Here is a 21,887-nt window from a genome sequence, read left to right on the forward strand (position 1 = left end):
CCCGCACTCCCTCCAGTAGAGTTGACGGCAGACTTTGCGGCTGAGCCAGAGGTCGAGCCTCAGCCTTTACCATTGAGCACACATCCCTTCGACCCCGCGAGGTATCACCCGGAGACTCACATCATTCCGGTGGCGGGAGGCATCCATACTTTTACCGATTTTGATGAGGGCGCACCAGACAACCTCTTACTGAGAGAGTCGATGTCTCATTTCTCGGCCATTGCTGTGGAGGTACCCACTCTACTTTTCTGCAGTATTACTTCCAACTATTTGCATTTCTTGCACTGCTTCGATTTGAGCGCATCACATGCTTTGATCTGACTGTATTTCATATATTATTGCTCTGCATTTAACTGTACGTCGCGCATCACTACCCTGTATGTACTGTATACGAGCGCACCTCAGGCGTCACTATTTTGAATTCAACTGTATCTTCAATTAATCACTGCTCTGGATGCAATTGTATTTTCAATACATCACTGACCTGATCTGAATTGTATTTTCAATACATCGCTGATCTGTCTTGAACTGTATTTTCAATACATCGCTGATCTATCTTGAACTGTATTTTCAATACATTGCTGATCCATCTGAACTGTATTTTCAATACACCTCTGATTTGTCTTGAACTGTATTTTCAATACACTGCTGATCCGTCTAAACTGTATTTTCATACACCTATGATCTGTCTTGAACTGTATTTTCAAGACACTGCTGATCCGTCTGAACTGTATTTTCAATACACCTCTAATCTGTCTTGAACTGTATTTTCCACAAGATGGATCCCGCTCTTTCCGAGGTTGTGGTGCTACGACTGCTCGGGATTGGTATGATGTACTTCCCGCGAGGGTCCGCCGGATCATCGACAGGACTGGCTTTGGTTTATTTTGCTGCAACCTGACGCGGGTCATAGCGAGTCGCCCTCTTCTAGGGGCTATTGTGGAGAGGTGGTGGGACACCACCAACTCTTTCCATTTCTCCATAGCGGGAGAGATGACGATGACTCCTCTCGAATTCGCCATGATCATCGGCCTGGGCGTAGGAGGTGATCCGATTTCCCTTGATCCGGACATGGGAGAGTCGGTGGCCATATGGAATGCGTTACTTGGAGCACGTCCACCCATTCTTCGAGCAGGTATGGTTAGATACACTTGGTTTGAGGAGCAGTACAGAGGGTAGGATCCCGATACTGATGAGGAGGCAGAGCAGTACGCCAGGGGCTTCCTCCTGTTCCTTTTCAGTACCACCTTGTTTTCGAACAGGTGGAATACCGTAGGTTTATACTTCCTGGGCGCTTTGGTGGTGCTCCAGCGAGTCCGTTTCTACGACTGGGGCGCGGCCGGCCTTTCCACCCTCTACGGATATATGAGCTCGACCTCTCAGATGTGTGGGAGGTTGATCGGCGGCTATTGGCGAGCTTGGGAGGTACACAACCTAGTTTCCCCTTTTCATTGCTTTGCTCAGCGTTCCCTGCTTTTGCTTTGTCCAACACTTGTACTTTATGTATTTTTTGTATCTGCTCTTCCACTGTATGCTTTTTGCTTTGCATTTTCTGTGCATCATACATGCTACACACTACATACCATACACTGCACATACAAAATCTAATATCTGCTTTAGACCTGCACTCCTTATGCACTATACTGTATTCTACTTTCTGCATGCTCTATACGTTCATACGTTGTACTGATCACATCTTTCTAACAGCTGTGGGTATACGCATACTTCCTGACACTTGCTCCAGAGCCTGTGGAGGAGACCCCAACGACAGTTCCATTTTCTTATGTATACGACGGCCAGCTCCGCCATAGGACCCGAGAGTGCTTCATGTTCTTCTGGCAGTATTTTGACACGGTCACGGCCCGCGAGGTAAGTCTACAATAAGATTATTTCAATTAACTCGATGCGCCCACCTTAGTTATTTGACAACTAATCATCTTGTTTACTCTTTTTTCTCAGATCCCGTGGCAGCCATGGGATGCGATCCCGTCAAGATTACGAGATCAGTACCACACTGCCCGGACTATGTCTCAATTTCACATTCTCTTCGAGGGCCCGATCTATCGTGCTAGGTTTTTGAGTGAGCGCTTCATACGTCAGACCTTGAGATTGCCTACTCCATTTGTACCGATGGCACCTCCACCATCGATGAGGGAGACACACAGATTGTCTGCCGACCAGGTGATTCAGTTCATGGTAGGGCTGGAGACAAATTTCTTCCGCGCCGAGGGTGACTACGCGACCTTTATTCAGACGCATCTGATGCCACCTTAGACTGGTGTCCGAGGAGGAGAGGGAGCGAGGGCTCCAGCTGCGAGAGGGAGAGGCGGAGCGACTAGGTCTCGTAGGAGGAGAGGTCCTGAGGGGAGACAGGGGACTGGCCCGTGCTGCCTGCTACTATGACATGCCGAGGGCGGGCTAGAGAGACTTATCAGATTCCCTTCGCTCCTCCTCCAGCTGGTCATGAGCTTGTCAGAGTTTACGGCTCAACCCCGGTATGCGCTATGCTTTTTTTCTGTACAGTCATTTGATTTCATTGGATATCCCGCAGAATACTAATGACTTCGACATTTTTGCAGGCTCCCATTGAGTACACTCATCAGTCTCTAGAGATGACAGCTTCGGTGATGGGGATGGTGTAGACGAGCATGGACTTGCTCAGTATTTACAGTATTCTTGTGAGTTCTTTCAAACTACACTTCATGCCACACAGTCTTTTCTTGACACGCCAGCATTTGCGCAATTGCACACTACACTGATCTGATACATTGCTCCCATACACAGCTCACGATACACATTCACTGCAAATCATTCACTGCTCACAGCACATTATTCTTTACATCTGATACATCTTGATTACTAATGCATTTTAGTGGATTGCCCTTTTTTAGATTCCTTTCTTGACGCCCGGCCCATCCTGTGCCTCAGCAGGAGCAGGGCCGGGTCCTTCAGTACCTCCCCGAGCAGCAGAGGGAGTGGGACGAGGGACTAGTTCACGGGGGCCTGCCCCAAATGATGGTGAGTCTGACGAGGAGGCAGTGAGTCCGCGGTCAAAGTCGTTTCAGGATGGAGATGGAGCTGGGGATGGTTTAAGTTCAGAGTCAGGTGCTGCCGATAACGATGTTCCAAAGTCCTCGCGGTCGAGGAAGAGGACAAGGAGGACCCCTCAGTCTTGAGGCGATTGGCGCCGATCCAAACATTTTGCTGATTCAGACGCTGCTCTTCTTTCTGCTCTATTTTTCTTTTTACTAGTAGTTTTGCACATTGTACTGCGTCAGGCAGATTTACTTTTTAAAACTATGCTCTTTTGTAAAAAGAATCTATGATGGAATGAAAGTAGTCTTTTTGTTGAAAAAGTGTTACATTTGTACGTTCTATGCATCGCGTCGCATCGCATCACTTTACACAACAATGTAAATAAGATTGAATTTTGTTTTGAAAACCAAACACTCGAATCACATTAATCAGATAGTAGACCAACTAACAAAATAACTCGATAAGCAAACAAAACCTTAACTAGTTTACAACTCGATAAACAAGTTACAACAACTCGATAAATGAGAGGAAGATGATTACAACTCAATACAAAATCAAATACTAATACATCTTAAACGAGACATAACAAGGTCCAACAGGACAAAAACAAGACCTTAAAAGAGACGAGTAACAGGACTCCGCTGCAGCAAATAACTGGGTCTTCACCAAGAAGGTCAGTGGGCAAGAGGGAGAGGCTGCCGGCCGTCAGTGTGCCACTGCCGGCCACTGATGAGCCACTGCCGGCCATCGATGGCAGACTCTCTGAAACGTCGACATCTATCCTCCACTCACTGCCTTATCTTCTATATGAGTTCCAGCTTCGGGATTTTCTTCATTTCAGCTCAGTTTTGCCTTAAATGGAAGCAATTCTTGTCCAAAATCTCACAAACTAGATTGCTAACTTGGATGCCTCGGAAAAGCTGAATTTCCGGGGCTTCGGCATAAATGCACTATTCATGTTGAGTCGCACCTCACACGTTTTCCATTCCTTCATGCCGCGGCAAGGTTTTGGAATCCGGTGACACACGTCTTTGGCTTTGGTGGACAAGAGATGTGTCCTCCTTTCGAAGACTTCCAAGCTCTAATGGAATCCGAGTACGACAAAGAAATCTTGCCACAATTCCGCTTTGGCCACGCCCAAGCCTAAGGATGGATGTGCGGCCTTACTTTGCATGACGCTCGGCCATTAATTCACAGCAAAGAGCTGGACATTCCAAGCTTGATTTGTCGGTTTTCTGATGCTGGTGAGCGCGATGACCATCATTGGCAGGGTTATCGGCGGCATGCGCTTTGCTTGTGTATGCTGTCTCATTTCTTGCTTGCCCCAGGCTCTGGTGGGTTTAGCACTCGTTTGATCGAGGTCGGCGAGGGCTTGAGGGAGGGTAAGAGCTGTATCGCTATGACACTAGCTGAAACATTGATGGGTTTGGACGCTTTTCATCACCGGGAGATGGCTAGATTGGCGGGGAGCCCGCTATTATTGCAGGTAATGTTTCCCACCCCATCTTGCGTATGTTTCTCACATCACTCGGCCCTCAAACTCGATTTTTCTCTCAAAACTCTTTTTTTACTTTTCTCTCAACGTACACCTCTCTATTCTTTAATCTCCCATTTTTCTTCCCTCTCCAGGTGTGGTTGATGGATAAATTAAGAGTGGTGGACTCATGTCCGGTGTATTCAGCTCGTAGCTATTTCTTCCAACAGCGTCTAGTTGATGTCCCGGATGAAGGATGGTGGTATAATTGGATGTGCAATTTGATCACGGACCACATTACTTGGCGCTGCCCTTGGCTTAATATGCCGACGATGAGCTACAGCATGACTCACCAGCCCGGGATTCAGTTGATTGGCTTGACACACTGTGTCTTTTACTTTTCGTTCCGGATCCAATGCCAGTTCGGTCATGATCAGACTTGTCCGGAGGAGGGGATAGAGTACCCTACCACATTTCCGATCCGAGGCGCACAGCTAGCCTGATATGCCACAGCATGGAGGACGAGAGAGCTTCTGGCCCCTGCTCCGGCTTTCAGCTGCACCCTCTCTGATGAGTGCATAGATTGGCTCAATGAAGAGGCACAGGTAAGGCCCACTTTGGCATCAGAGGCTTCGACCAGCTCTGGGAGGGGATGGAAGAACATCTAACTATGCCCCGGATTTATTTGCTTTTAATCAGAACTTTCAAGTTTTCTTTATGAATATAATGAAAAGCAACTTCAATTTTGTATTCAAGAGTAGGAGAACTCTGTATTGAAATTAATGAAATTGAAGGTTGTAGGTACTGAAAGTTTTTTGTTTGGTCCAAAAATGGTCTAAGTTGTAAAAAGATTAATTTGAACAAAATCAACTTTTATTAAAACTTTTCAAAATCATTTTCAATATGGATCAGAACTGGACATGCCTGAGATCTATCACGGAGATGTACAATCCCGGATCCTAGCAACTGGAAAGTTGCTCCTAGTTTGAATAGCACTACACCGGAGATCACAACCAAGCTCTTGAATGCTGAATAGACAAAGATGACCAAACATGATCACATGGACAAAGTTGATCAGGGAAGTGTTTATAGCTGGACTTCAGGATGAAGTTGCCTACATATCCCAAAGATGGGAATCAAGCCTTACGTAGTTCGGCTTGGGTTCACTCGAGTATTAACTCTCTCCTTTTGTGCTCTAACTTTTGCCAAGGCCGCCCTTTGTGGGTTTTCAACCTTGCGAGCTCATTTTTTGTAATTTCAAAAAAAAAATTCATGCTCTAACTTTTGCCTAGGTCGTCCTTTCGGGTTTTTGACCCAGCGAGCCGCTCGGGGATAATATTTCTTCAACTTGTCCATGTGTATCGGTTAGGAAAACTCTAGGCCATCTAGGTCCATCAGAACGACAGCTCCACCTGACCAAATAGACTTGATGATGTAAGGGCCAGTCCAATTGGGTCTGAACTTGCCCCTAAGGTCGTGAATGGGAGCTCGGTTGTCTTCGAGCGCTAAATCCCCTTCTTTCAAATTCCTGGACTTAACCTTCTTGTTGAAAGCCCTGGAGATTCTTCGTTGATAACCCTGAACATGGTATAATGCTTTCAGCCTTCTCTTATCAAACAGCATGAGTTCTTTGAACGTGCTTTGCTGCCAATCTACCTCAGCTACCTGACACTCTGCCAATACTCGCAATGATGGAACCTCAACTTTGATAGGCAAAATAGCCTCCATCCCGTAGACTAAGGAATACAGAGTTGCTCCAGTAGAAGTAAGAATTGAAGTCCGGTAGCCCCACAGAGCAAATGGCAACTTATCTGGCCAGTCCCGGTAGGTCTCCACCATCTTCTGCAAAATGTGTTTAATGTTCTTGTTAGCAGCCTCAACTGCTCCGTTGGTCTGTGGCCAGTATGTAGATGACTTGTGAAAAGCCACATTGTACTTGTCCAACAAGTCAATCACTTCCTTTTTGAAGTGGAAACCATTATCTGAAATGATCTCGTTCGGGACCCTGTAGCGACAGATGAAGTTGTTTCTGATGAACTTCGCGACATGTGAAGCCTTCAATACCGCATAAGATTGGGCCTCAACCCACTTTGTAAAATAGTCTATCGCTACCAGAATGAACTCATGCCCATTGGACCCTTTTAGAGTGACACTCCGATCACATCAATCTCCCAAACTGAAAACGGCCATGGTGAAGCCATGTTGTATAGCTTAGACAGCGAAATTTTCATGCGATTTGCATGGATTTGACATTTGTAGCATCACCGAACAAAGCCAATACAATCCTCCTCCATGGTGGACCAGTAATAACCATGTCTAAGGATTTTCTGGGCTAGCATCACCCCGTTCATGTGTGCTCCGCACTCTCCTCCATGGATGGCCTCCATCAGGGAGCAACCATTCTTCTAATTGTCCTTTTATCTTTGGCATTTGCCCCTGGTGGATACGCCTCCTTTTCCAAGAAGTTCCAGATATCGTAATACCAGGGATTCTCATCTCGTACCTCATCTATGGCAGCAAGCAGCTCGTAGGCCGGCACAAATTTTTGTTCAATGATGATCGGACGCATCCGAACTCCAAAAGGGATGTCTATCATGGAAGATAGAGTTGCTAGTGAATCTGTGAACCTGTTGTTCTCCCTTAACAGATGAGCGAAGTTCAGCTTCTCAAACCGAGGAATTAACAAGTCCAAGGTCTGGTGGTAGATCCTCATCCTTTCTTCTTTGACTTTCCAACCTCCCTTAGCTTGGGATACAATAAGGTATGAGTCGTCGATGACGTCCAACCGTTTTGCCCGTAGTTCTAGGACAGCTTCTAAACCAGCAATGCATGCCTCATATTCTGCTTCGTTGTTCGAGACTTTGAACCGGAGTTTAAATGCTAGAGGGATACGAGAATTGTCGGGTGCTATCAACAACACTCCTATCCCATACCCGTATTGGTTTGATGCTCCGTCACAGTACATCGTCCAAAACTCTTCTTCGACATACAGAATGGCCTCGCCTGGGAATAGGTACTCAACTGCTTCATCCCTTTCCATAGGGTGATCGGCTAGGAACTCCGCTACCGCTCTCCCCTTTGCTGACTTACGTGTCACGTACTTCAGATCAAATTCGGACAGCAAAAGCAACCAACGAGCTAGTCTACCCGTAAGTGTCGATTTTTCAAAGAGATATTTGATGGGATCTAATCTCAAAACCAACATTACAGAGTGAGCTAACAGGTAATGCCGCAGCTTCCTGGTAGCCCATACCAAGGCCAAACAAGCCTTCTCCAGCGGAGTGTAGCAGGCCTCGTAACCCAGCATCTTCTTGCTCAGGTAGTAGACAGCTTTCTCCACTTTGTCCTCAGACTCTTGTGCAAGCATGCAGCTCATTGTAGTTTAAGTTATTGAAAGGTACAAAATCAACGGTTTCCCCAGCTCAGGCGGTGACAACACAGGTGGGTTCTGTAAATATTGCTTGATTTGCTCAAAAGCAGCTTGGCATCAGCCATCCCATTGGAACTTCGTTCCTTTCTTCAAGAGACCAAAGAGTGGTTCACAAGTCAAGGTTAATTTAGAAATAAACCGTCTTATGAATTGCACTTTACCCAAAAAGCCCTGCACCTCCTTTTCAGTCCTTGGTGGTGGAATTTCTAAGATGGCCTTGATTTTGGAAGGGTCGACTTCGATGCCCCTTTGTGTGATCAAGAACCCCAGCATTTTTCCTGCTATAATACCAAACATACACTTCTGGGGATTCAACCGCAGCCTATACTCTCTGATCCGTTGAAAGAACTTTTGCAAGGCAGTGTAGTGGCCCTCTCTTTCCTTGGACTTGACAATCAGGTCGTCCACGTACACCTCAACTTCTTTGTGGATCATGTCATGCAATATCGTGGCCGCAGCCCGTTGATATGTAGCTCCAGCATTCTTCAGCCCAAATGGTATTACCCTATAACAATAGGTCCCCCACGGGGTGGTAAATGCAGTCTTCTCCCTATCTTCGGGTGCCATTACAATCTGGTTGTAGCCTAAAAAGCCATCCATAAATGAGAGCAATGCATGCCCCACAGTAAAATCCACTAACTCATCGATATACGGCAGAGGGAAGTCGTCCTTCGGATTGGCTTTGTTCAGATCCCTGAAATTCACACATACCCAAATTCTACCATCCTTCTTCGGCACTGGAACTATGCTGGCCAACCAAGTTGGGTATTCGGATACCAGTGGGAACCCTGCGTCAATTTGCTTGATGACCTCTTCTTTGATCTTGATAGCCCAGTCCGGGCAGATCCTTCTGAGTTTCTATTTAACAGGTCGAGCCTCTGGGTCAAAAGGGATCCGGTGCTGTACAATCTCAGGATCGATTCCAGGCATGTCTTCGTAGGACCACGCGAAAACGTCTTTGAAATCTTTTAATAAAGCGACTAGGCGCTCGCGCTCCTCCGAAGACAACGTGGACACGATCTGGACCAGCTGCGGGTCCTTCTTAGTACCAACGTTAATTTGGGTGATCTCATCAACCAACGGTTTTACAAACCTCTCCTGCTCCTGATCTAGCAAATATTTTAAAACTGGAGGAATTTCTTCCTCGTCGTTTTCATCGAAATTTTGAAAGTCCTGATTAATACAATAAATCAAAGGCACAGAAAAGTATTCGAAGGCCACAACCGCATAATTCTCATTAATTACTTCATTAAGTCCATTTGATTCTTCTGTTACAACAGACTCAAAAGAGAAAGAAAAAGTCGACCTGGACAGGACTGTGGCATTCGAGTTGTCATTCCCAAGAATACCGGACTCAGACACAGACGAGCTGGAACCTGATTCCGACTCTACGGAATCAGTGGAATCAGATTCCGGCTCACTACCTGACCCGGTGCTGCTCGATAAGAATCCCTCATTGTACTGCCAGACGAAGGAGGGTGTGACAGATACATCCAAAATGTTAGAAGGTGGGCTCGCTGCTGTTTCGTTCCCAATCATAAACACTGAGAGATCATCCCCCAAGCACTCATGTACGATCGGAGGATCTGATAGTAGACAGGCCAGTGCTACCCCCATTTCAAACTCGGTGTTCTCAGAATCCACTTCCTTACACTGCTCAACCTCAGCTAATGGACCAGTCTGCTCCTCGGCGACATCATCCTCGGATAACTGCAAGTTAAAGAAGATTTCAAATCCCGCCATGCGCCTCTTTTCTGCATTCAACCATGGCTCTGGGAAGCCGCAGAATGGAAAGTCTTCCCCCTTCCGGACAAAGCGTCCGTTCAAGGTACCCTGGATGGGTCGGTGCATCAACTCAAAATGTTTCCCGGTCTACTTGGCTCTGGCTCTTCCAGCCATCTCTTTGCCTTTCCTTACCCAATCCTCTTTGGTGGGCACATAACCCAAACCAAAGGTATGCGGATTGTGCGGCATATCGACCGATGCAGTAATGCCCTTCCGGCCACTTTTTCCTAATCCCATCCCAGGGATATACTAGAGTTTGTTCATAAAGTACACGGACTGTGCGCTTACATACAACCCCTCATCAATAGCTAAGATGTTCTGAACAACCCGGGCCTCGGCTAGGGTGAATCCTGATAAGAAGGCATCCTCCGTGCCATGCTCGATTTTCAAAACTGGTGTAGACACCTCTGGCGGTGGATGAATTGATGAATTCCCGAAAACTATAGCTACCCCCTTCCCGTGAGGGTATTTTAACATCTGGTGCAGAGTGAAAGAAACCGCCATCACCTGGTGCAACCATAGCCGCCCTAGGAGTAGATTAAAGGTTGCGGGAACGTCCAAGACATGAAAATCAACATCGTGTTATCCTGGACCAACCTTGGTCTGAATCTACACAGTTCCCTTCACCTCTCTACTTGTATTGTCGTAGGCCCTTATCACTTAGGTAGTTGGCATGAAGTCCGCGGGCTTCAACCCGATTGCATATGCTGTCTTTGACGACACACGTTAATGGCGGATCCCGTGTCGACAAGAACCACCGGTATCCACTTGTCTCTACACTCCACAGAGATGTAAAGTGGTTTGTTGTGATCCGAGCCCTCAGGCGGCAGTTCCTTGTCAAAAAAGGTCAACGTCAGGGAAGCTCCTCCCGGAAAGACCAGCCCTACCAGTTGTTCAGGTGTAGTGTTTATTGAGAGTTTGGCCTTGTCTATCACCGAAAGGACAGCCTGTCTATGTACTCTTGAAGCCATCAGCAATCCCCAGATGGAGATGCCTACTTGTATCCTCTTTAGCTGTTTCAGCACAGTCTCTTCTTCGAGTAACTTTTCTTTTTATTTCTCCACCTCCTTGTCCTTCCCGGACACTTCTGGTTGATCTAAGTGCGGGGACTTAAAATACCGCCCGCTCCTAGTTATGTGGTCTACTTCACCCACATACCAGGTATCATCTGGCTGGCTTTGTCTCCAGTCATCATCTGTGTGGGCAAGACATAGGTCATCATCTTCCCATCACATGCCATCGGCAACCGACAAACACCTGTCCGGCTCCATTACAACTATTCCTGTACCCACAGTACCTTCCGTTCCTGTGCTCACAACACGTTCTGTCCCCTTAGGGGCTTTGGCTTTCCTGACTCTTTCAGAATCCTCGATCCTTTCCTGCTCGAACTGTTTCAGTGCGGCTTGCTGGTCAATGTCCTCTATACTCGCAATGCTCTGGTCCCGAGCAAAATTCTTATCACCGGTGCTCTCCGACGATGCATTCTGATTCTTGGCCCTTTCGGCCATTATTGATGTCTCCGTCCCTGGCGAACCCTGCTCTAACTGAGGTTGTTCCACAACATCTGGTTGGTCGTCAAGCCATCCAGTAGTTTATGCTGACCCATCAAACCAATTGACTGCCATGTCCCCTGAATCCTGCTCTTCAAAGAACTGCAGATTTACAAGGTCTTCTTCCAGATCCGCTAGATCATCTAGCCCTTGATCAGGTCCATACTCTCGTACTACACAAATCTCTGCCCCTACTGGTAATTCCACTTCCGGCCTAGCTTGGTCTACTGATGTAATATAATCGCTCGGGTTGTATCTGAAACTGGTAGACCCCTCAGGTTCCATATAATCATTCTGATCGACCCATACAGTTGACCAAATTCTATCTCTGGTAGTCACTGCCACCATCTCAAGTTGGGTTCGGGAGATGTCCAACATGCACAAGTCAGTGCTGTCAGGAATGAACACCTCTAGCTTGGGTAGGTGAGAAGAGGTGATATATATGCTAGGGTCATATGACACAACCCTAGTTTGGATTAGATTAATGCGTTTGGGAGGTGGAGCTTGGTTGTGTGGTGGGAGAGGGTTAATTGTGACATTTGGTTTTTCCAGAGGCACGATTACCCTGTTATCAATGAGATCCTGAATCTCATGATGCAATCGAAAGCACTGGTCGGTGTCATGACCATGCTGTTGGTGAAAGGCGCAGTACTTGGCTGGGTTATAGGAAGCAGGTAGTCTGTCTGGTAGTGGCCATGGCTCTAGGGGCTTTAAGTGCCCTTTCTTGATCAAAACCCCCAGAGCTTTGGACGGGGGCATGTATAGTGGGGTTAAGGTTCTTTGGTTTCGGGGTGGATATATGGTTGTTTGTGAGCTCTAGCAACTGTAGCACTTCTTGGGGTACCTCCAAGGGTTCTTGGGGTATTCGTGGTGGTAACCACACTCACATCTGAAGCTCTGGCAACTGTAGCACTTCTTGTGCCTACATTCGAACTGCGGTTGAATGCCCGCTTGGGCTGCTCTTTCTCATTGTCAATGAGGCCTTGTTTCATAGCCTCCTCGATTTGCACCCCAATCTCGTGGAGGTCTACAAAGGTAGGTAGGGGGAGGACAATCATCTTCTGCATGAGCTTGGGTTGGAGGTTGCGCACAACCATTCGTATTTGGTCCTTGTCAACAGGCCTGACGGTCATCATCGAGGCCTTGGCCCTCCACCGGATCACAAAATCAGAGAAACTCTCCTTCGGCTCTTTGCCTTGTTGTCTCAAGATCACATGTTGTGACCTCAATCTGTGTATTATAGGAGTATTGAGCTATGAAGGCCTCCGCCTTCTCCTCCCAACTCCTCTTAACAGAATCTTCCAACTTCACGTACCAAATAGCCGCTACACCCGACAGGGTCCGGCCAAACAGAGAAAGCTTCTGTAATCTGGAGAGGCCCATCGGCCTCAGTATGTCCGAAAACAGCCGTAAATGCACCATAGGATCTCCAGACCCATCGAAACGATCTATGTGTGGCATTTTAAACCGGTCCAGCAGAGTCACGGCCGAGTCGGTATACCCATCCTCAATATCCGGAATGGATTTCACACCTTGGGACTTTTTAAACAACTTTTCAAGCTTGCTCACGTTTAACGCTGCGGGGTCCACCTCGAACTCAAAGGGTGAATCCGGCTGGTTGGTGGGTATAGGTGCCTTGGATAGCTGGGGTAGGATCGGGTGCGGAGCCAGCTCGATTGGAATGTCCGTATCATTCTGGACATTAACTGTCTCCCCGAGTATGGGAACTCTTGATCGGGGAGGGACCTGGTGTGAGGCAGATGCTCCAGTTTGCTGCTGTAACCTAGTGATTAACTCTGCCTGTTGGGCCATGACCTCGGCCTATTGTTTGGCAAATTCTATTTGACGGACAGCGTTCTGCTGCATAGTTTTCATACTTTCCTGGAGTTGACGCATCATTTCCACCATACTTGCCATATTGTGTTGTTCTAGCTGAATACCAATACCCGGTATATCTGTCCCTACAATAGAAATTGAGACCTCAGCCTGATTGTTCACTAATGGGGTAGACCACTGATCTGGCGACCGTTGTACTGATACACTGTGCCTGGCTGACCTCCGCCTGGTAACCAGGGGTAAAGAAAGAAACACTGCTTGTCCGTCTATCAGATCCCTGGATCGATTAAGTCTACGACCTCTAACCCAGAGTGCTCAGGGAATATCTACCTGGTCGGATGCAATTGTGCTAAACTACCTTGCAAAAAGATAAATAAAGCATAATAAGGAAACAATAAGCAGAAAAACGGACAGCATAACAGCTTAAATAAATACGACACACAGTTGGCACACACAAGCTAAAACAACTGTCCTCAACCACTGATCACTGTTCCCAAATCACTGCCCCAAAACTGAATCTAATACCCACAAGTAACACTGATCCCCAAAATACTGATACTGACGTCTGCAGGCTTAATACCCAGACTTGCAAACTTGATATGCGCGTTCCTATAAAGGCCAACTCTAAAAGCATATAACAAATAAGTGAGAACGCAGCGGTAGGGTTTCCCTATCCTATTTTGTCAGGAGCTAGGGTTTCACTACGCACGCAGCGGTTTCAAACAACCTATAATCGGGTAAGCAACCTGTCCTAGTTTGGAATGGTCACTATGGATTCCGAATATGCACTAGGTCGAATGGTCAAAAAGGGTGCCCCCGTAAAACCGGGGTTTGTGTTCCCGTCGTGGTAGAGCCCGCAACCGGTCAACCTTATGGAACGCTTTTCAAAGCAAGCCTCCGGCAAACCATTCAGGAATAGCATACGGAAAACACGGTGTCCTAAGCGCACCAATGTACATGCAATGCAAAGAGACACATAAGTGTAATCAAAACAAGATATCATGAGTTCGAGTCAAGTTCTCAAATTCCCCAGCGGAGTCGCCAGAAACTGTAGACGCGCTCCCGGGAACTCTCTAATATCCACGCTTCTTGCGAAGGCGCGAATCTCATTTTGTTCTGAGCTACTACAGTTCAGACTCAATGTCACGGTTCTGAATCTAGTCTCGCAAAGTGCAATGCAAGACTGATAAATCACCAAGGAGCCCAAATTCGACAAATCGTTTTGGAAAACTGATTTTTGTAAAGAAGTGCCAAACATGGATTGCTTTGCCAGATACAGAGTCGTCACCTAAATATTTTATTTTTTGGAGAAATTTAGGAAACCCTGACTCGTTGCCTAAGGTCACGTGTCCATTATCACCAAAGTTGCCTCGGCTCGGGAACTTGGGTACGATTGGGGAAGGTCATCTATGAGCACCCCCGCTCGCCCGATCAGACATCGGCCACTACTAAACATGATATCTTGTTTTTGAAAACACATGTGTTCTTATTCTGGTTAATTAGCTAATCTTACTATGTGATGCGCACAGCAAACAAGTATAGACTAGATCGCTTAATTTGGAACAAAGCATCGCATATCCGTTTGTTTGAAAAATAGTTTGAAGTTTGTTACTCATAAGTAGGCTAAAATGCGGATTTAATGAATTGTTCCAATTCAAGTAATCCAACCTTCACCCACAGGCATTCAGGCAGTTAATCAACTAAGCAATTACCCTCATGGCAAGCATGCTTTCATGGCAATCAATAACACACATACAGTATACTAAAGCGTAAACACTCACAGTGTACTCCGAGCCAAAACAGAAAACTAGTTAGAAATCAATGCATGATCCTAGTTCATGTTAAGATGGCTAATGCAACACATGCAAAATGCAACTAGATAGGCTCGGCTATTCTAAGATGTCATATGAGATGCAGCAATTGATAATCATGTATTCAACTTAGAATTGAAATATGATGCAGTTAGTATGATACGCCGAGCCCGGTGCATGCAATATAGATGAATGGAGGCACGTATGCAAAGCATAAGGATGCTAATTGAAAATATGCCCTAGAACTAACCATTGAAAAGCAAGTAAGTAAAAGGAAGAAAGGCGTGCGGTTGGAAGACATTCACACACACACGCACACTTATTACAAAATTCGTCCTCTCGACGGAGGGTCCACATAAATAATACATGCCAACTAATTAACTAACTAACAAGCTAATTAATTATTACGTAACTGAATTGAATAACTGGCTACAACTAATTATTACAAAACTTAATTAATTAACAAATTAAATTACAAAACCAAAATGCAAACTAACAAGCAATTAAACAATGCTGCCTCGGCAAGTTGAAGAAGGTGAACATGCATGCTCGGTTTCTGTCCTGGTAAGCTCTCCGGTTACTCTTTAGAGGCTCTGTCTACAGGGTGTCCTCAAGGAATTCCTGCTAAACCTTACCAAAACCAATCTGGGGAATGCATCAGTGGCCTGCCAGCCATGGGGAGATGCCGCCGACAACCTGCCGACCAAAGATGGTATACTGCCGGCCAAGGATGAGGAGGTGCCGGCCATCTGTAGGACACTGCCGGCCACTGATGTGCTGTGACACCCAGCTGCAGCAGAGCACAAAATAGAGAAAATAGAGGGTCTCCCAAGGGTATGTATGCACTATGCCACTCCATATCACCTCAAAACATCAAGGGAGAGGCATAGTTGGATCCAAGACCATCAATCACGCATCCCGATGCATGTTAGCCAAAGATCCAACTTGTGCAAATCAATGAGAAATAAATGCAGAAATAAACACATAAATGCCTAGAACTCTATCATGGATAACCAAGAGTGTAGCGACCGAGAATTGAGACACGTCTCATCACTTGAAGTATGAAACGTCCCTCGTTTCTCGTGTTCGGATTAACACTCAATCTAAACAACAATGCCATGCAAGGGTGGCATACACAATGCGATGCATGCAAACATGTAATGCAATATGAACAACCTAACAAGGCTAATGGTACGCACAATACTAATACATGCAACAACTAAGCATATACAATGCAAAGTAACCTAGACATGCAAACATGCGATAAACCAAGCATGCAACAACGTACAAGGTGACAAGCATGCTATGACATGCAAAGATGGGCTTAAACCAAGATGGGCAGACCTCAGCTATGCCCAAATCAGTGGCCATAATGCTAAGATGAAGGCATCGAAAACACATACAAGCGTGCATGCCAATTGGCTCACCAATTGAGGCATGAAGGTGCAACTCTCAAGAACACCTAAAGAGTGAAAAGCATGGAAGTGTAACAACACTAAGTGCACTGAAATGAGATGATAAACGATGCCAAATCATTTAAACAACACAAGTAAAGCATGCGAAGGTCCTTAAAGCATGGAGCTATCAAAGAGGACTACAAAGAAGGCATGCAATACATGGCACAAGTGCATGGACAGAGCTTGATTAGGTCTAAACGAAGACTTAAACATGCTAAGATGAAGGCTCAAAGGCCTACGCATGCAAACATACAAGTAAAGCTATAAGTAAGTCAACAAATGCTCAACCCTCAAAGGCATTCAAGGCATGATTGAAGTGGGAACATGACAATGCTATATGCTCTGAAATGAAGTATTAAGTGATGCCAAATCATTTAAATAGCTCAAAGATAGCATGCATGAGTCAACAAAATACAAAGCTAGCAAGGCCAATTGCACTACAGCTATACAAAGCATGAAGGATATGGCAAAGGCAACCCAAAATAGTCCTAGAACATGTCAAAACGATACTAAAACATTCATGGGGGAGAGCTAAAACAAGCTAGCATGAAGGGCATAAGGCATGATGCATACAAGGCAAATAGGGTGGATTACACTACACCTATTAAGGCCAAGCATGGGATGACTCAACCAACGAAAATTAGAGTTATATCATGGCATAATAACCCCAAAAATCCACTGAGATGGCATCCCAAAGACCTAAGCATAGATGCATGCACAGTGATCCATTTACGAGGCACAAAACACAAACTCTCCAAGGCATTGATAACATGTCAAATGCAAGTGTGTGACCACATTACATGGACTAAAATAACATTTCAAGTGATGCCAAAGCATTGAAATAGGTCAAGTAACACATGCTAGTAGACTTGATACATGAAGCTAACAAGCTAGAATGTACTATAGCTATACAAAGCAAGTCATGCATGACAAAAACGACCAAAATCAGGTTTTAAACATGGTAAAACATGAACAAAGTCTTCCTAAAGTTAAGCCAAAAGCATGCTAGGATGACATGTTAAAGCATGAGACATACTAGGCTAATTCATGAAAATGCTCTACAAGTGCATGGAGCATGCAAAAACTAACCAAACCAAACCAAAAAATAGGTATGACATGGCAAAACATCACCAAAAACCTACTGAAATGGAAACAAAACAAGCTAAAATGACATGTCAAAGCATGAAGCATATAAAGCTAGTTTAAGTGATTTACACTACAAGTGTATTAGGCATGCATGGAGTGACAAAACCAACCCAAAAAAGATCTAAGTTATGGTAAAACATCACCAAAAACCTACTTAAATGGAGCCAACACATGCAAGAAAGACATGCTACTTTGATGAGCCGCAAATGGGATTACACTACACATACATGAAGCATGCAAGGAGTGACCAAACCAGCTATGGAAAGACTTAAGGCCGGTCCTAAAAGTCACAAAAAAGTTCCTGAACAAGGCCTTGAAAGTAAAGAGATACATGCTCCTTTAATAGACCAATAATACAAGCAAACAAAAACAAGAAGAGGGGGGGTCACCCCCTCTGATTTGAGGCCTCAAAACCACATTCTTACCACAGAAAATCCACTAGATTTTAGTGGCTAGAAGGCCAAACAAAGACTAGCTCAAAAGCCTTAAAGCATGGTACAAAACAAGGCCAAACAAGGCATACAAGAGGGTTGTACACCCCTAACACCAAAAAGACCTCAAACAATCATCAAAAGAACTTAAAAACAAGACTTTTTTCATTTGAAAGAAAGGCCTAAAACAATATGCAAGGATGGCCAAAATGAGGTACAAATAAATGCTAAAAAGGGGAATATACTCACCCTTGAAGATTACCTTCGAAACCAGCAACTTCAGAGGCTAGAAACCAAGTTTCAAAGCTCAAGTAACACCCCCAAGGACCTCAGCCCAAAGATGGTGGTGTATCTCTATGTGTTGTAGTGCAAAAGTGCAAGAAAAATGGACTTTAGAGCATAAACAAACACAATACAAAGAGAGAGAGAGAGAGAGAGAATGAGAAATATAGAGAGAGAGTGAGATACAACTCCTTCAAAACTTTCTTCAACCTCTGATATAGAGGAAGGCCTCCTCCTTATATAGAAGAATGCAAGAATAAGCTTGTTAAACAAGCTTGGCAAGAGCTTCTTTCCTCCATACACGTGTATGGAGGGGAAAGCAGTGAAAACCAGCTGGCTCAAAAGATCTGGCGTGAAACCTGGTGAGACAAGGGGTCTGCCGGCCATCAGTGGTGGCCGGCAGTGGCTCATTGATGGCCGGCAAGCTCTATCAATGGCCGGCAGGGCAAAGTTGATGGTCGGCAGGGCCAAAAGGTGGTCTGTAGTGCTTCCAAAAAAGCATGCAGAAAGGGCCAACACATGGTCCAAGAATGGGGCAGGAAGGATATAGGGTTTGGAAAGCTCAAACCTGTGACGTTCCGCCGCGACAGTCGAGTTCTCGGTGAGCAATCGAACTAGTTGTTGGGTGTATCTGCAAGCACAACCAAGTCTTGAGGACGGTCAAAAATGGAGTGTCTACAGTCTCTAAAGTACCTATGATTGTAGCCTAGAGAGGGTGATGGCTGGCCATGTGCTAGATTTGGGGAGATTTTTATTGATTTTATATATAGATATGAAGATATTTGTGTATAAAATTATTTATTTAAGAAATGTACAAGTATATATATGTATATATGTGTGTAATGGTACTAGTTTGGGGTCAAAATGTGATTTAAAAAAAATATGAGGGCATTGGGTTTAATTTATGAATTGAAACATTTATTTTAGTGTAGACTTAAATTAAATTGGGGTTAGAGAGTCTAATTCGGTTTGGATTTCTTATTTCAAACAAAAACGCGATCAACCGACGACTGTGATAAAGGCCGAAAAAGCCTAGGGTTTCCAAGTGGTAATTTCATATTTAGGGGGTCAATTAGAGTATTAGAAATTATTTCTAATTTTTCGAAATCGATTAGGTTTTGCGGTTTTTTGTTGGCGCATGTATTTTGATCCTAGGATTGCAATTAATTAAGTAACTGACGGACTTCAAGTAGATAATTTGAAAGTAAGGGACTTTTAAGAAATTAAAATTTTCAGGGCCTCACAGAAAGGGTAAGACAATGTGGCATTATCTTTAATCCAGAGATCTTGTTATCATAGAGGCTTTTTGTTAACAATTTGGAGAGGATGTCAGCTACCAAAATAAAAAAATAAGGAGAAAGAGAGTCGCATTGCCTTAACCCCCTAGTCGGAATAAAACATGCCTTCTTCTCCCCATTTACGACCATAGAGAAACTAACTGTTGAGACACACTACATAACCCACTGAATCCACTTCAGATGAAAGCCCATCCTCCGCAACGTTGCCTATAGAAAGTCCCACTCAATCCGGTCATATGCTTTATTAAAGTCCAACTTAATTGCTATATACCCATCTGCCCCATTTTTCTTTAATTTCAAAAAATGAAAGGTTTCATGGGCCACCAAAATATTGTCTTGTATCATCCTTCCTAGCACAATGGCCGACTGGTTTGGAGTAATCAAACTCCGCAGAATTTTCTTCAAACGGTTTGCCAAAATCTTAGTAATAATCTTGAGGATAAAATTTCACAGGCTTATGGGGCGAAATTGAGATAATTTCACTGGATTACTGACCTTCAGAATTAAAACCAGATTAGTTTGATTGATCTCTTTAAGGAGAAAACCAATTTGGAAAAAACTCTAGACCGCTTTACACACTTGTACACCAACTTCAGCCCAATACTGTTGATAAAAAAACCCCGAGAATCCATCGGGGCCAGGAGATTTAGTAGGTCCCAATTGAAATACAGCAGTGAGAATTTCAGCCTCACCAACTGGAAGAATCAAAAGTCTGTTCATGTCATCCGTAATTGAGGGTTCAATAACCGAAAGGGCTTCCGCAAAATCTCTCTCACCAACACTTGTAAATAACTCCGAGAAGAACCCATACATATGATGATTTATATCCTACTCCGAATTTAGCCACATCTCGTCCTCAGATTGTAATCGCAAAATCTGGTTTCATTGTTGCCGTTGAATCATAGAAGCATGAAAAAACGCTGAATTTTTATCCCCATAATCGAGCCACCGAATTTGCGACCGTTGGTGGAGGTACATTTCTTCTCTTGCTAAACACTCTCCAACTCAATCTTAAGCTGTCCCTATAGTCGTAAATTTTCATTAGTTGGGCTTTGGGCTTGGAGTTTGGACAACTCAGATTTCAGCTAGGCAATACAGACTTTATTATTTTCGAAGGTCAATTTACTCCAATCTTTAAGTCCGAACTTACACTCCTTGAGCTTGTGCACTAGTTGAAACATGTTGGAACCATTCACATCGAATCCCTACTTAGAGCGGATAATTTCCACACAATCTGAACTAGTAGACCACATAGTCTCAAACTTAAACAGTCTAGGAATTTTCTTGAGGCACACAGCAGTTAAGAATTATAGGACAATGGTCAGAACCAACTTGAACTTCATGAAAAACTTAGGCGCAAGAGTAGAGAGCTCTCCAATCGACTGTAGCCACCGCTCTATCTAGTCTCTCGCGAATATTATCCTCACCCAATTGATTATTAGACCACGTATACAAGGCGCCATTAAATTCCAAATCCATGAGAGCACAGTCCGATAATAACTTTACAAAAAACTGAAGTTGACTCATGCAATATTCCACTCCTCCTTGCTTTTCCCCACTGGCCCTTATCTTGTTAAAATCTCCAATACATAAAAGAGGGTATTTAATCCCTGAAACCATCCTCTTAAATTGGCCCCAAAATCCCCTGTGATTTCCTCTTTGAGGAGGAGCATATACCAAAGCAACAGCCCAACTGCACACTCTGTCAGGGGGAGACACCACTCCTCTAATAAGATTTTTAGATTGAAATCTTAAGTCAATAATCATTTCATCAGTCTACCATAATGCTAAACCACCCGATAAACCCTCAGGTTCCACATAACATTTATGGGAGAAATGCAAGCTCATTCTAACCCATTCTAACCTTGCAGCTTTATTTTTAGTTTCCATGAGAAAAACCACTGTGGGGCAATGAGTTGAGATCAACCCTTTGAGGATCTGGACTGTTAGGGGTCGCTCCATCCCCTGACAATTCAACTAAGAATCAACATGGCTCGTGTGGCTGCTTCAGGCCAGCCAGTAGAGCCCATTTCTTAGTAACTAGAGAGTCCTCTGAAGGGAAAGTGCTAGGCACTTAGGAACAACACTCATCAACCAAAGAAGAGGAACAAACCAAAAGGGATTAAGCTTCCTTTGCATCAGTGGATTCAACTAAAGCCACCTCCATAGGGAAGAGCCCTTTATCTCCAGATCTTCGTCTTTTTCCTACTATCTTTCTAACATTTTCCCTTGTGCCAGAACTGGGTACCACCGAAGGTATCTGAGTGAAGGTAGAAGGGAATTCAATAGTTTTGATAGGGGTAGTAGTTAATCCATCACGTTTAAAGAGTTTGGGTTGACTGCCATCATGA

General features: G+C 44.7%; 1 protein-coding gene across 1 annotated transcript; it reads right to left on the reverse strand.

The window, feature by feature from the left end:
• Window positions 1-20,886: 20,886 nt before the first annotated feature.
• On the reverse strand, window positions 20,887-21,498 carry LOC114300341 (uncharacterized). Its single transcript, XM_028245229.2, has 2 exons — window positions 21,401-21,498; window positions 20,887-21,262 (listed from the first exon to the last, which is right to left on the reverse strand). Exons 1-2 carry the CDS (start codon window positions 21,496-21,498, stop codon window positions 20,887-20,889), a joined length of 474 nt encoding a protein of 157 aa, XP_028101030.2.
• Window positions 21,499-21,887: the final 389 nt, after the last annotated feature.

This window comes from Camellia sinensis, chromosome 7, assembly GCF_055761805.1.
Source record: "Camellia sinensis isolate YWXY chromosome 7, ASM5576180v1, whole genome shotgun sequence".
NCBI lineage: Eukaryota > Viridiplantae > Streptophyta > Magnoliopsida > Ericales > Theaceae > Camellia > Camellia sinensis.

Excerpts from the sequence above, each read along its gene's own strand:
- LOC114300341 (XM_028245229.2), bottom strand. The coding sequence starts at position 21,498 with ATGGAGCGACCCCTAACAGTCCAGATCCTCAAAGGGTTGATCTCAACT. Across the intron at positions 21,263-21,400 it reads ACTAAAAATAAAGCTGCAAG|AGGAGTGGTGTCTCCCCCTG; the intron begins GTTAGAATGGGT and ends AAATCTTATTAG.